Genomic DNA, 16,952 nt, shown 5'->3' with positions numbered 1-16,952 from the left:
GGGAGAGGAGGGTTGCTGGACATGGGTAGATGAAGGGAAAGGCAGGGGGGAGAGGAGGGTTGCTGGACATGGATGGAGGGGAGGGAAGAGTGAGGAAGGAGATGAAATGAGGGAAAAGGAAGAGAGAAAAACTGCACATGGAGGAAGAAAATAGGCAGAAGCTGGATCCACTGGACAGTCAAGTCTGTGGAGGACCCAGCTTTTACTTACGGATGTAGGACAAGAAATGAAGAAGAAAGGCGGAAAGTAAAGAAATAAATGGAAAGGAAGCCCTGGAAACGGAGTTAAGAGGATAGATAGCAGCAGAATCGGATACTGGGCCAGCATGATCAGAAAAACAAAGTCACCAGACAACAAAGGTAGAAAAGATCATTTTATTTTGATTATAGTGTTTGGAATATGTCCACTTCGAGAATTAGATGCTCAACATTAAAAGTTTATATTTATTTACTTATTTATGGCATTTTATCACACATTAAACATGAATTAGGGTGTTTTGTGGCTCTACACGTATCATGATATTATGATCCCTTGTTTCATATTGTTGACGGTCTGCATTTTCCGTATGGGTGGTTTATTGGTGTATTAGGTTCTGCCCAGTGTAATATTTATGGTACAGTAAGGTTCTGAGTGTGTTTTTGCACAAAGTTGTGCATAGTGTTTTGCAGTTGAGCGATTGTGGTTAGTATATGCTTTGAGCAACCACTTTATTCTTTGACATATGATACATATCTAATATCTAAATTTAATAAAAGGTATTAATTGTGACTTATTTTTATTTATTTTTTCTGTGTGTTATCAGACAATTATGGATTTAAGCCCCACCTCCAACCCCGCCCCCAACCCCGCCCCATTTAGCCTCCCCAAACAGTTGGGCCATCGACCGCCTATGCAGCTTTGCTTTCTGCTGACACCAGACCCCCTTCCCTTCCTTTATGAAATGTTCACTTCCTCCCAAAGTGATACAAATCAACCGAGAGCCACTAGGAAACACTGGTGGATAGCAGCATTTATAGGTGGCAAGAATAAACAGCTCCAATATTTATGAAAGGACTTGCAGGCGTCTGAAGGGGTTCTGCCATGAATACAGTAAAGAAAAATATTGTTGATGTCCTTTGAAACGGGAGACACACTTCAGAGGCATTTCACAGCTCTTTGGGTTTTATATAACAAACAATGTAACACATGTAGCTGTAAGAAATCTTCCCCTCCCTCCATGCCTCACAGACCTGGCCTTAAAGAAAATTTCAACTGACAGTCGCTGCCTGCTTAGCTTTGCTTTGATTTCCAGCAAGGATCACTGTTTTAAAATATCTTTGTGACCTAATTAAGGATGCTATGTTAAAGAGGTCAAAAAGCAAAAAAAAGTAAAGTGGTTGGTGGACCAGTGATTCACATGGAGCTGAAAAGCAGTATGGGTAGCTCATTTTATAAACATCCTCAATAGGAGGGTGAGGTGGGTGATGAGGTCATCATCAGCTGTGCAGTGCATGAGGCTTCTGCCAGCTCTGGTACTACAGTATATATGCACTTGAGCAGGAGAGGATGCAAGGTGAGCAGCAGCACATATGATGTGGTAGCTAGGATGGAGGAGGAGACAGAGTGAGCTGAATACAATACAGGTGAGGCAGTGAGTGACTACAGGGTGGGGGACTATGGATGGAGACAGACGGCCCCCTCCCCCAATAGCTATATTTGGTGTTGCTATTTTGGGGCTACTTTCCAGCATGAGTTGGGCTGGAAATTTTTTCACCATCTTAACTCCTTAGGCTATAGCAAGAGGGTGTGGTTGGAAGCACACCAGCAGGCAGCATTTGAAGTAGCTACAGTCAAGAGCACAAGAGGAAGGAACACATACAGGCTGAAACTCTCTAGTGCAGTGTGAATAGGACCCTGAAGCAATGATAAAGCAGAAAGGTAAAGAGACTGCTGGGAGACGAAAACCTTTATGAAACATTTAAAGGATTATTGCAGCTTTGAAAGGGGAGTTTGGAAAGTTGCAGCCTTGAGAGAGAGAGAGCCCAGAAGAAGGCTTAAACTGAGGAATAGGTAGCCTAGGTGAAGATTATGTGCAGCTTGGTTTGTTCACATGGTGCAGGATTACAGCAGTGCTAAGAATTAAGGGGCCCTTTTACTAAGTAGTGGTGAGCCCAATGCCGGGCTTACCACTTGCCAATCAGGAGCAACCGCCGGGCTGCTGCAGGAGCCCAGCGGTAGTTTCTACCCCCAGTGTTCGCCATTTCCAGCACTATAAAAATATTTTCTATTTTTGTAGCACTGGTGCTTACTTGGTGGGAATCGCTGCCCGGTTACCACCAGGTTAGCACGGGAGCCCTTACCGCCACCTCAATGGGTGGTGGTAAATGCTCCCCCCCAAAAAAAATGTCCACGTGGTAAGTAGTTCACTTACCGCCCAGCCATTTCTTGCCCAGAAAAAAGACAGTCTTTTACCCACTGCAGTAAAAGGGGACATCAGCTAGTGACAAAACCAGGGCTTTTTTTTGAGGGGGTACTTGGGGGTACTGAGTACCGGCCCCTTTTCCATTGTCTGCTAAAATTGACCCATGGTCCCCAAGTTTTAATGAAAGACACCAATTCTGCCTTGTCATAGATTCTGTGACTGATTGCAGGGGGTCTGGCTATTGTGGGGTGGGTTCTTCAGTGATTACCCCACCCCTGAAGGGTGGCCTGATATTTGAGTACCGGCACCTTTTTTGCTAGAAAAAATGCACCGGACAAAACCACACACTGATGCTAGCGCAGGTTCCCTTTTATCGCAGTTTAGTAAAGGGGGCCCTAAGAGCACTCAATGCTGGATTTAGCTGTGAGAGAAGTCCTGCTGTCTTTGGGAAAACATCCTTCCCAGGTGCATAACTTAGGGATCAATATTCAGTGGGGTTTAAGCAGACAGGAGAGGCTACTGACCTCTTAAATTATGCTAGTGGGCTGGACACAATTATGCAGTGAAACTTAACTGGGCTGTGCTGCTGAATATTGGCTCTGACTGGGGGTGCATTTGGGGAGGAGCCAGCATTTATGCAGGCACCACCCCTAATCAGTGCAAGTGCCTACGCGCAGCTAAGCAGACAGATAGGACTGCACAAAGGGCAGTCTCATCTTTGCCTGCTTAGCCATGTGTGTGCCAGCACTGAATATTGGCTGGCACTCGCATAACTCCTGCTCTGCGGCTAGCCTGAATATTAAATGTTGGTATTAGACATGGCCGCAACACTGAAAATCCAGGCTTAAATCAGCATGTGACCGTCAACGGCTTACAAACTGCTTACCATTATGAACAGTAAGTTTGTTCACTTTGCAGTACAGTTTGTAGATTAGTCTACCTATAACCCTTTAACTTTCCTGATATCTTCAGGGGTCCTTTTACTAAGCCGTAGTAAAAAGTGGCCTGTGGTAGTGTAGGCACATGTATTGGGCACGCGCCAGGCCAGTCTTTACCGCATCTACAAAAAATGAAACCAGCGCGTGCCCAAAACAGGCCTGAGCCCTTAACACCACCCATTGATCTAGTGGTAAAGGCTCACGCGCTACCTGCGCGGTGACCGGTCAGCACGCACCAAGTGCCAATTACCACCGGAACCAGCATGCGTAGGAGGAAATAAATATTTCATCTATGCATTATGGGTGTGCACCAAATCTGAAATTACCACTAGGAGGGCATGCTGGCCTGGCGGTAGTCTCATTTGCGCATTCACTGCATGCAAGCAGAGCTTACCACAGCTTAGTTAAAGGACCCCTCAGTTTGTTTAAAAAAAAATGTTTTCATATAATGCCTTTTTCTCAAGTAATTCCAGAACTGGCCTCTAGTTTCTTTTGAAACTGAAAGTTTTCTCAGGATATGAGTATTAATCATTTGTTTTTGTTTTTTTAGCAAAACCATTTGGAAATGGACAGTATCTGGATATCTTTGGAATTACAAGAGATCAAGCTGGAGAATACGAATGCTTTGCTGAAAATGATGTCTCTTTTCCAGATGTGAAAAAAGTGAAAATCACAGTAAATTGTAAGCCTAAGTTTATTTCATTAAAAATTATTATTTAAAGAAATTTGAGATGATACCATATGTAGAAAAAAAAAATCTTAACATAGTTTGAAGCCAGAATATTGGAATTATTGTCTAGATTCACCACAAACAGTAAATAGCCATGCCACACTAGGCCCTTCATTCAGTAAGTGGGTCTTTTACAAAGGCACACTAGCGTTTTTAGCATACGATAATGATTAGTGTGTCCTAAACATTAGAGATGCCAACTGATTTTTTTACTGGCTGCTTGCTTCTAATTTACCAAAGGTTTTTACTATTCCCCACTGTTTACTAAGCCATACTAGCAGCTGCCGTGCACTAATGCCAACACAGCCCATTCACAACACAACCTTCTTTTCAAAGTCTGTTTGCCTTCCTTATCAGCACTGTGCATTTGACTTGCCATTCCTTATGCTGTTTCCTATTATTTTCAGTCGGATCCTTCTTCCATTTTTTGAAAGATTTTCTTTAAGCTCTAATAGCTTCCTTCAACTCACTTTTTAACCATGCCAGCTGTCATTTGGCCTTCCTTCCTCCTTTTTTAATGCATGGAATATATCTGGTCTGGGCTTCCAGGATGGTATTTTTGAATAGCATCCATGCCTGAGGTACATTTTTTACCTTTGCAGCTGCCCCTCTAAGTTTTTTTTTCTTTTAAATGTTCTCCTCATTTTATCATAGTCTTCTTTTTGAAAGTTAAATGCCAATGTATTGGATTTTATGTGTGTACTTACTCTAGAGATTATCATATTATGATCAAGTGACCTCAGCACCATTACCTCCTGTACAAGATCATGCACTCCACTAAGGACTAGGTCTAGAATTGTTCTCTCTCTTTTTTTGTTCCTGAACCAGCTGCTCCATAAAGCAGTCCTTGATTTCATCAAGGAATGTTACCTCCCTAGTATGTCCTGATGTTACATTTACCTAGTCAATATCAGGGTAATTGAAATCACCCATTATTATTGTTACTCAGTTTGTTAGCTTCCCTAATTTCTGATACCATTTCTGCATATGTTTGTTCATCCTGGCCACATTAAGAGTCAACACTCAGGAAAAGGATCTAGGTGTCATCACTGGTGATACATTGAAATCCTTTGTCAGTGTGCAGGAACCAATAAAGCAAATACAATGCTAGGAATTATTAGAATAGAAATGGAGAATTGTATTGCTCCATGGTGTGACTGAATCTCAAATATTGTATGCAATTCTGATCACCGCACCTCAAAAAAAAAATTTTAGAATTAGAAAAGGCACAGAGAAGGATGACCAAAATGATGAAGGGGACGTAGCAACTCCCTTATGAGGCTAGGGCTCTTCAGTTTGGAGAAGAGATGGCTGAAGGGAGATATGATAGAGGTCTATAAAATCATGAGTGGAACGAAATGGCTAGACATGAATTGCTTGTTTACTCTTTCCAAAAGTATAAGGATTAGGGGGCACACAATGAAGTTACTAAGTAATACACTTGGAACAAATTAGAAAAAATATTTCTTCAGTCCAACAAGTAATTAAGTTCTGGAATTCCTTGCCAGATAATGTGGTTAAAGTGGTTAGCATAGAAAGGTTTAAAAAAGGTTTGGACACATTCCAAAAAGAAAAGTCTATAAACTGTTACTAAGGTGGACTTGGGAAAATCCACTGTTTATTCCTGATAAGCAACATGACATCAATTTTATTCTTTTGAGATCATTAGGTGTTTGTGACCTGGATTGGCCATTGTTGGACACAGGATACTAGGCTTGATGGACCTTTGGGCTGTCACAGTATTTGCGTAGTTATATACTTATTCTTTTCCTCCAACATTTTTAAAAATCTACATAAAGAATATAAGTCATGCAGCCAGACTCTGGCAAAAGCAGAAAGTCAGTGTGGCTAACAAATAGTTGGGAGAGAGAAAGCAGGTTTAATCCCAAAGAGTTGTTGGTGAGGACATACCACCTAATAGAGGTTTGCTCAACTGATCTGGATACAGAAGGGATGTCTAAGCCCCACTATGAGTGTAGCTGGCCATTGGAAGCTCCAATGAAAGAGCCTCAATAACATGGCAAAGAAGATGGCAGGTCAAGATCTAAATATCGATAGTCACTGGCTCTCTCAATTTCACACTCAAGGATTTTACTAGCAGTAGGAAAGATTTGCTGTTAAGTTTATTTAACATCTCAGAGATGCACCCAGGAACAACCTATTTCCTCCTTTTCCCCCTTCCTCCTTTTCCCTTTTGGAGAAAGAGATTACCGGAGAAATAGGGCCTAAACTTTAAGAACCAGCATACATTTTCTATTCCGTACTACATTTTGTGTAGCAGCTAAATTGTGAACGTGCTTAGAAGAACAGGCTGCGCTAGCATGAACAAAACACTTCAACATACTGCACATAAGCAAAAAAGAAAAAGAAAAGCTACCGCGAAACTCTTTTTAAAAACATTTTAGACATTATTGAAATGTAGTCGTATTCAATATCAATACGTTGCAGGTGTCTTGTAACTTTATGCAGGTACTTATATATTTTGCATTGTATTCATAACTACTTAAGGCCTCTTAAAATGAAACAGCAAAGCAATTTTTGCTTTCAGACCATTTTATGAAAAATAAAATTGCATAGTCTAGAAATCCAGTAACATGGAATTACCACACTTCAGATGCTGAGAGCACTTGACTACCTCATGCCTCAAAACTCACTGTGTGCAGGTTTCTATTGCTGCATTATTCACACCATTATGAATATTTCTTTATAGGAAATATAATGAAAAAATATATCATATTACTCTTTATGGTAGGAACATGGCAGATTTAATTTTCTTTGGTAGCACTCAACATATTTTTCTTTTCTTGCAGTCCAAATCACCTTGAATCATAATCATACAGAAAAGAAAATTATTATAAATCTAAAAACTACAGAACCTTAGCTATTCTAAACCTTTTATTCCTATGACAAAACAAGAACAACTTACTGGCTAGCCTCAGATAGTTTAAGCAGCATTTTTTATGGAAAATCTATTATGAAATATATTTTTTGAATTAATTACTCTTGATTAGAAACTGTAAATATTTATTAATGAGGTAACTCCATTTTTGGCACTGGAAAGGAAGTTAAGGTTAACAATAAATACAAATAAGTGCTATTCAATGATCAGTAATAGATTTCATGAAAGGCTGCCTAGAAGAAAAGATGGCGGCCATTTTTTCATATGCAGAAGCAAGTTATGAGATGCGAACCTCTTTCCTGAAGAAGGATTACGAAACCTGGCCATGTTGGCGGACGTTTGACTCGGGTGAAAAATCGCTGCCAAAGCTAAGTAGTGTTTGATACGCATCTCGAATGTTAAAGCTAGAAGCTGTCTGGAAAATGTTTTCAAAGGATTGCATAAAAAGAAAAAAACTTACAAAAAAATGATGTGAGCTACGGGTAGATCAATGACGATGTGCACAGCGCCCTGAGTACATGGGGGCGCTGTTCCCAAATGGTATATACTGTCAGATATTCTGATGATCCCCGTTAGTAAAGTAACCAAGTTGGTTTGAAGTTTTAAAATTTGTGGAAAGGCTTGGACTGTGTAAAATACATCAGTATATAAAGTAGTAAGAGTTGGAAGTGTTTGGGACAGAATATACTGGATTTCATAGTGAGTCCCCACACTAGTACTGTAAGATCTCTTTAAGTAGAAGAAAAGATGGGCATTTAATTAAGTATTTGAGGCTTTGCCATGCTCCAAAACCCAGAGTGCAATAATCAGATGTTTTTAATAGTTAAACTGTCTGCATAAAAGGACAGAATTGGGTCAGAAAATTAGGTGTGGGTACTCCACAAACTTTGCATTTGCTTTGAAGTAGGCAAAAAATATAGGGCCCTCCATTTATGGCACCAGCATGATTTTTAAGGAGAACCTCAGTGAATAGTTTCTTTTTTTTAATATCCTTTTTTAAATTCATTAGGATGCTTACCATCTGACAAGCTATTTTTAGTTTGATCAGACTAACATTCTAGAATGTACAGTAAAGTCTCGATGATCCAACCTAAATGGGACCGACTCATTGTCGGATAAATGAAAAGATTGATAATAAGGAAAACAATGGTAACCCCTCAAACAATGCAGAAAGAAATACCAGACAAGGAAACCGGCACCAGACATAGACAAAATGAACTTTTCTATACTTGACTACTTCACCTAAACTGTCAACTACTGAACTTTAACGCTTTACCGCTTGATTTCTTCCCCAGAAAAAACTTTTACACTTGATTGCTTAACTTACTTTATCTATTTTGACCTTTACTTTAATAACATTATGTATTTCTTGATCCGGAACTAGCGATCGCCATTACGTTACAATGTAAGCCACATTGAGCCTGCAAATAGGTGGGATAATGTGGGATAAAAATGCAACAAATAAATAAATAAAGGCAGTAAAAGCAGGATCTTGGCTCACAACAGTGGTAAAAGTAGGGTCCGGGGTTCGTAAAATGGAAAGAGAAGCCGTGTGATGTCATCGGGGATCTGTCGGATATGCCGGATAGTTGGATCAGCGAGGGTCAGATATTCGAGTCTGTATTGTACTTCTTTTGTACATCAGACAGGCAATTTCATTTATCCATCTCAAGAATGATTTGAAAACATACTTATTCCAAGAAATATATGAAGCATAATTTCTATCCCATAAGGCAATTTAGCCTAGAAGTAGAGTGCTAAAACCAGTATGAGTCCTGAATATTATAATTCTCTATCTTAGGGGGCCCTTTTACTAAGCCACGGTTGGGCAAACGTGTGGATAGCACATGCTAAATCGACACTACCACCCGGGTAGTGCGGCGCCCGGAGATAATTCCAAAGTTGGCGTGTGCTGTTTCCCACAGTAGAAAATAATTTTCTATTGTAGGGGAGAGGGGTCCAGGCGGTAATTGGCAGTGTGGCCACATTGCCTCTTACTGATTACCGCACAAGTAGTGCATGAGCCCTTACTGCCAAGTAAATAGATGGTGGTAAGGGCTCAGGCAGTAAGTAGCCACATGCTACTTTTAATATTAGCACACAGCCATTTACTGCCCCATTAAAAAAGGTCTTTTTACCTGCCATCATAAAAAATGACCTAGTGTGTGCTAATTTCATACGTCCAAGCTAGCACAGGACACTTTTTATCACTGCTTAATAAAGGGCCACTTAGTCTTTTCTTCTACTAGAATATTGTAACAATATAGGGTTACTTTCCCTTACTGTTTTGTAATAAATCATTTAACTATAAAACAGCTGAGGAGGCTACTCAATCAGCAGTTTATCAAAATTGAATACATTTGAAACCTGAATTTTAAACTTTGGACAATTGTTTTGGTTCATGGGGAGCTTCATTATTTTCCCCATGTATCAGCTGTCTCATTTCCCTGTTACTGTGAGCATAAAAAGAGGTGAAGAAACCTAATTATTACTATTTTGATATTTATAATATACCCTAAACCAAGGAAGAATAAATGTCAACTGACCCAAAAGTGACTCTATAAATCTATACAATCTATGCTTTGCAAACAATACTAAGAAACTCCGTACACTTGGTATGTGATATTTCCAAAAATAATTTAACAAGGGTCTCTTGGCGAGCCTATTAGGCAAGCCCTCCTCAACACACTTGGCATATCATTGCTTTAAACAGTATCAATTACAGTGTAACTTTTGCTTTCACAAGCTATAAGATATGTGATCTTTAATAGGTATATTAATTATGTTTGATATTATGAACTGCCAGTACTCATGACAGAAAGTCACTTTGTGTGAGTGTGTGAATTAATAAATCCATCCTAAAATACTAGTATCCTAAGATGCATTGTTAACTCATGCAAAATTGGAACAAAAATATCACATTTTCAGTCTTCTAGTGTATAAGAAATTAATTGCTTCAAAGATTTGGGAAATTACTTTGAAAGTTCATACGTTTGAAAAAAAAATTGATATTTAAACCTAAAAACTCATTTAAGTTTATATGTCAAGTGAATTAAAACAGAAAAAACGACTCTTTTCTTTCTCTTTTCCTCTGTGCTTGCACTCTTGTCCTTGCAGAATCCTCAAACAAAACTGTGTGTGTAAATCTTAGCAAGCCAACACCAACAGAGAGAATCCAAAGCGCACAATGCAAAGAGAAAATAATAAGCACAAGGAACCTTCTGAATTGAGTGCATTAAAGTGTTTATTCATATAGGTCCTGGCATGGGTCATGTTTCGGCAGATGCCTGCATCAGGGGTTGTACATGTGGAGGAGCATAATCGAATGGGGCGCCCAAGTTTTCCTGGGGCCATCCTCGCAGGACGGCTCCGTAAACGGGCGGGGAAACCCGTATTATCGAAATATCTTTTGTTTCAATAATACGGTCGGGGACGCCCAAATCTCCACATTTAGGTCGACCTTAGAGATGGTCGTCCCCGGTTTTCGGCAATAATGGAAACCGAGGACGCCCATCTCAGAAACCACCAAATCCAAGCCATTTGGTCATGGGAGGAGCCAGCATTCGTAGTGCACTGGTCCCCCTCACATGCTAGGACATCAACTAGGGGGCACTGCAGTGGACTTCAGAAATTGCTCCCAGGTGCATAGCTCCCTTACCTTGTGTGCTGAGCCACCCAACCCCCCCCCCCAAAAAATAAAACCTCACTCCCCACAACTGTACACCTTACCATAGCCCTAAGGGATGAAGGGGGGCACGTGCATGTGGGTACAGTGGGTTTCTGGTGGGTTTTGAGGGGCTCACATTTACCACCACAAGTGTAACAGGTAGGGGGGGTGGGCCTGGATCCGCCTGCCTGAAGTGCACTGCACCCACTAAAACTGCCCCAAGGACCTGCATACTGCTGTCATGGAGCTGGGTATGACATTTGAGGCTGGCATAGAGGCAGTTGTACACAATGCCGACTCCTGTAGAGCAAGGATAAAATTCCAACTGCTATAGGACTCGTGAGTCCTTTCTCGCTATATATATATGACCCCTGATGCAGGCATCTGCCGAAACATGGCCTGTGTCAGGTCCTATATGAATAAACATTTCTGATGTACCCAATTCAGAAGGCTCCTTGTACTTGTTTCCTTTTTCTTTTCTCTTCTTTTTTTTCTCTCTAAATCTTAGCAAGGAAATTATAGAGACTGTATAAGGGCAATTCTATAATCCTTGCACCTGCATTTACATGCCCCCTGTGCATGGAAATGTCTACAATACTAGCACCTACCTGCATAAGTGTAACTTACACAGAGCATAAATGCAAGGGGTGTATACAAGGGTGGAGCATTGGTGGGATATGGGTGAGTATCCCAGTTACACGTATAAAACATTCAGTAGGTCCCTGCTGCATTTACAGGTCTATGTCTGGTGTAACTTTGGATGTGTAAATGTTAGGTACACCAAGCTTGAATTATACTACTATTGTAAAACAGAACCCAGGTGCCATTATAGAATAGGTTCCAGCATTTATCATCCAAGCATCTAAATAGAGGCACTCAGTTGTAGAGTTTTTAACCTGTATAATTAAGGGGCCCTTTTACAGAGCAGTGGTAAGCCCAATGCGGGCTTACTGCTCGCTCTTTTGGTAGTCCCACCCCGAGCATTCGCCATTTCCAAGGGAAAAAGAAGACCCATAAAATTGGCTTGCACAATGGTAACCAGTGGTAATCACTGCACACTTCCCGGTTATCAATGGGTGGCGGTAGGGGCTCCCTGCCTCATAACCACATGGTAAGAGTTCTCTTACCGCATGGCCATGTGTGTCTGAGGGCTTTTAACCCACTGTGGTAAAAAGGGCCATGGCGTGCGTGAAAAACAGCCCCCACTGCTAGTGCAGGGCCCTTTTTCCCGCAGCTTGGTAAAAGGACCCCTAACTGCATTATTTATTTATTTATTTATTTATTTATTTGTCACATTTGTACCCCACATTTTCCCACCTATTTGCAGGCTCAATGTGGCTTACATAGTACTGTAATGGCATTCGCCAATTCGGTTGATAACAAATATAGGTTGTATTGTGGTCTGATGAGGTAGGTGTGTATCAGGCAGCAGGAAGGTCGAAGGGAATGTAGATTATATATTGTCCAGTAAGATCACTGGTTATGCTATGTTGCTGGGTTTGGGGATTTACGGTGGGTCGGTGGGGTAAGCCTTTTTGAAGAGGTTGGTTTTTAGAGATTTCCTGAAGTTTAAATGGTGATGGATTGTTTTCACAGCTTTTGGGAGTGCATTCCATAGTTGTGCACTTATGTAGGAGAAGTAGGATACGTAAGTTGTTTTGTATTTAAGTCCTTTGCAATTAGGGTAGTGTAGGTTTAAGCATGATCGTGATGATTGGATTCTGTTTCTGGTTGGTAGATCTATAAGGTCTATCATGTATCCTGGGACTACGCCGTAGATAATTTTGTGGACCAGGGTGCAGATTTTGAAGGTGATCCTTTCTTTGATTGGGAGCCAGTGCAGCTTTTCTCAGAAGGGTTTGGCACTTTCAAATTGTGTTTTACCAAATATCAGCCTGGCTGCTGTGTTTTGGGCGGTCTGGAGTTTTTTTGTGAGTTGATCTTTGCATCCCGCGTAGATTCCTTTACAGTAATCTTCATGACTTAGGACCATTGATTGTATTAGGTTTCGAAAAATTTCTCTCGGGAAGTAAGGCTTTAATCATTTAAGTTTCCACATTGAGTAGAACATTTTCTTTATTACGGAGTTTACTTGGCTCTCAAGGGTAAGGTTGCGGTCAATAGTGACTCCGAGTATTTTTAGGCTGTCTATGGTAGGAAGGGTGTGTCCTGGGGTGTTTATGGTTGTGGGTTTGTACTTGTTATGTTGAGATGAAAGGATGAAGCAGTATGTTTTTTCAGTGTTAAGTTTCAGTTGGAATGAGTTTGCCCAGGAGTCCATGATGTTTAGGCCGTCATTGATTTCATTGGTTATTTCTGTTAAGTCATGTTTGAAGGGAATATAGATTGTAGCATCATCTGCGTAGGTGAACGGGTTGAGACCTCGAATGGACAGGGATTTTGCTAGAGGGATCATCATTATATTGAAGAGTATTGGTGATAATGGTGATCCTTGGGGTACTCCACAGGTTGCTTTCCAAGGTGGTGATATGTTTGAGTTTGATTTTGATTTTACTTGGTATGTTCTAGTGGTTAGAAAACCCTTGATCCAATTGAGTATGTTTCTATCAATCCTAAAGTGACCAAGGAGTCTTAGTAGTATATTGTGGTTTCCCACGTCGAATGTGCTCGACATGTCAAATTGGAGTAGGAGTATGTTTTTACCTGTGGCTATTTCCTGCTTGAATTTCGTCAGAAGAGTGACTAGGACAGTTTCAGTACTGTGGTGGGCGTGGAATCCTGATTGTGAGTCGTGTAGTATTGAAAACTTGTCCATGTATTCTGTAAGCTGTTTGGTTACCAGGCTTTCCATCAGTTTGATTACTAGTGGGATAGACGCAACTGGGCGATAGTTGGTGAGGTCGTTTGTGTTTTTCTTTGTGTCTTTTGGTATTGGGGTAAGTAGGATGTTACCATGTTCCTCAGGGAAGAGACCTTGTTGTAGCATGAAATTAAGGTGGGATGTGAGGTCTGCTATGAAGCGCCCGGGGGCGGATTTAAGTAGATGACTGGGACATGTATCCAGTTTGCAGTGGGAGTTGGCGAATCTATGAGTTGCTTGTGTAACTGATTCAATGGTGAGGAAGGTAAATGTTGTCCAGATGCGGTCAGCTGGGTATCCACCAGGGATTAGGTCCAAGTCGTTGATGAAGTTTTCAATGTCGGAGTTGTTCTGAAGAAGTGTGCTGCGTAATTTTATTATTCTTTCGTTAAAGTAGATCACAAGTTTGTCTGCGGGTGGGATGTCTGTATTGGTTGTGGTGATAGGGGTGGTGTCTACTAACTTATTTACGAGTTGGAATAGTTTCTTCAGATCTTTGTAACCTGGTCCTATTTTAGTTTTGTAGTATAACCTTTTAGTTTGTCTTATTGCATATTTGTATTTTCTATGTATTTGTTTCCATGCTTTAAGTGTATGTTCGTCTTTTATTTTTTTTTCCATGCTCATTCAAGTTTCCTGGTTTGTGTTTTGAGTTCTTTTAGTTCGTCATTGAACCATGGTATCGAGTTTTGTCTTCTTGATGTTCTTGTCTTTAAGGGTGCTATTTTGTTTAGTACACTTTGCCTTGGTGAAAAGCTTCCCCCTTTGAACAGGTAAAGTATGTGTCTGCATTCACAAACAAAGGGGAAAATGTCACGCGCTGCATGTGCATAGAGCCTACCATGCCTTTTTAAAATGCCCCTTTATAAATGATCAAGGGGGTCAGTACAGCAACATAAACACGTATTTGCTGGAACATACACGTGTATGTCAGCCATTTTAGAAATATATAGGGTCCCTTTTACTAAGCTGTGGCAAAAAGTGGCCTGCAACAGTGTGAGTGCATCTATTGGGCGCTCGCCGGGCCTGTTTTTGCTACATCCTGGAAAAAGGGCCCTTTTTTTTAAGGGGCGGGGAAATGGACATGCGGCACAATAAAAACCAGCGCGTATCCATTTTCAACCAGATATCTTACTGCCACCCATTGACAGCAGTAAGGTCTCACGCACTACCATGTGGTTAGCGTGATTCTATAAACTACACATAAAGTTAGGAGTACTTTATAGAATACGTTCCTGCGCCTAAAATTTAGGCACATCTATTAGGCCATTTAGACTGAATTCTATAATAATGTGCATAGTTTTTGAAACATCCACAATCCATATGGCCATGCCCCCCTTTTTGACAGTGCACATTAGAATTTACACGCACCACATTATAGAATACACTTAGAAATGTATGCATGTAGATTCTAATTAAAGCCAATTAAGTTGTGCATGCAATTTGGCCATGCGGCCAAATTAGTGCGCATAACTTAAGGCACCATATATAGAATTTGGGGGATTGGGGATAATACTTTAGATTGCCTACAGATTGGTGCTGGAATGATGCATGCTAAACACAAATTTTATATATATTTTTTTGTTACATTTGTACCCCGCGCTTTCCCACTCATGGCAGGCTCAATGCGGCTTACATATTGTACACAGGTACTTATTTGTACCTGGGGCAATGGAGAGTTAAGTGACTTGCCCAGAGTCACAAGGAGCTGCCTGTGCCTGAAGCGGGAATCGAACTCAGTTCCTCAGTTCCCCAGGACCAAAGTCCACCACCCTAACCATTACATGTGTAATTGCCATCATGGAAAGCTAGCTAACTACGCACCTAACTATAGACAGTAGGAAGAAATCTGAGCACACCTTCTTGCATAATTTACCTTTCCCTGCTCCATCACATTCTTCTCACCTACAAGCATCTGTGAAACCTACATACTTTTAGCCGCTTTATAAATTCCTTTGAAAATTGTCTCATATTGCCTCTACTCTATGTCCTTTCAGAGGCACCAACAAAAAGCAAATACCACTTTCATGTTACTTGTCTCATTTGCAAGCAATATGGCACTTAAATCTTTATTCAGTAGATGTTTCCACCAGTGGCGTAGCCAGAAGGCAATTTTTGGGTGGGCCAACAGGTTGGATGGGTGGGCACTAGAGTTGCCAACTTTTTTGAAAGAGAAAAAACAGCAACCTGATGCACCCATGCTCTGTCCCTAACCCACTCCCCATAACTTCAATGAGGGTTGCAGTGCAGGCTTCAGTGGCTGCAGGCCAATTGAGAGCTAAGGGAAGTGCAATAGACTGCACTATTCAGCCCCATTGAGCCACACATTCTGCATCCAGAGAACCTCCTGGCTCTCCACCAACAATGGATACAGAGCACAGCAAGGACAATTCTCCATAAAACTCATCATACAAAGAAATTTTGTTTTCTAGTGTAATCTCAATTACAGACATATTATAAATTAACTTTAAAAAAATCTATAAAACAAAAAGTCACTCAGAACCTAGAGCAAATCTACCATGCCAACACTAACTTCCAAAAACAAAGATCCTAACTATGAAAAAGAAGTGCCTTAAATATTATAGTAGGGCCCTAAAATACAAATACATTTATCAGGAAAGCTGAACAAGCCAAAATACTACAGAATGCTACATGGAAACTTCATGCTAACAGAATACCTCAGTCACACACACAAGACACAAATGCCAAATACAGAATAAGTGACCACAAACTCTAGAAATATAAATTAAAGGAAACCCCAAGAAACTAGACCTTGCATGTAGTACAACACCAGAGCAACAAGAAAGAAAGGCATTTGCTTCTGTGCAAAATATAAAGATGGCACATGCCAGGGATGGTGTTAGGGGATGGAACTAGGGCAATTGTGCTTGGTTCCTTGGCCAGAGAAAGCCTGCATGCTGGAAGCTGAAGGCGCAGCCTGGTAATGGACTTTGGGGTCCTTTCCTAGATTTCTGTCCTGGACCCCAGTCATGTTTAACATCAACTTTGGCAAGATGTACATTTCAAATCCAACATGTTATATTCACAACATTCAAAATAAAATATTTTTTATACCTTTTTTTTGTCTGGTCATTTTTTCTCAAATCATATTGGTCCCAGTCTCTGGTTTCTGTTTCCCTCTGTCTTCTCTTAACTCACTTGCCAGTGTCTCCTATTTGACATTTCTTCTTTCTTCATGTCCATCATCCATCTCCTATCTCTGTTTTCCTATATTTCCTTGTCCAGCATCTCCCCTGTGTTCATATCCCCTCATCCATCATCATTCCTCTGTGCACCTATGCAACCCGTGCCCAGCATATCCCTTCTGTGTTCCTATTCTCCCCCTTGTCTGGTATCTCTCCTCCCCCCCTCTGTGTCCATATACCCCCCTCTCCAGTGTCCAGCATTTTATCTCTATTCCATATCCCCGCCCCCCCCCCGTCCCCTTGTCAGGCATTACCCCTCTGTGCCCATGTGCCATCCCCATACAGCATCT

General features: G+C 41.0%; 1 protein-coding gene across 2 annotated transcripts in view; it reads left to right on the top strand.

The window, feature by feature from the left end:
• Positions 1-16,952, top strand: part of NEGR1 (neuronal growth regulator 1) — a 710,014-nt gene that overhangs the window by 484,624 nt on the left and 208,438 nt on the right. For both annotated transcript variants that reach the window (XM_030207026.1, XM_030207025.1), the window contains exon 4: positions 3,890-4,021. In XM_030207026.1, the coding sequence (XP_030062886.1) occupies positions 3,890-4,021 (132 nt within the window). The remainder of the gene's footprint in view (positions 1-3,889; positions 4,022-16,952) is intronic.

This window comes from Microcaecilia unicolor, chromosome 6 (genome assembly GCF_901765095.1).
Source record: "Microcaecilia unicolor chromosome 6, aMicUni1.1, whole genome shotgun sequence".
Taxonomy (NCBI): domain Eukaryota; kingdom Metazoa; phylum Chordata; class Amphibia; order Gymnophiona; family Siphonopidae; genus Microcaecilia; species Microcaecilia unicolor.
The sequence above is the reverse complement of the archived record's forward strand: the minus strand, read 5'-3'. Positions and strand labels throughout refer to the sequence as shown.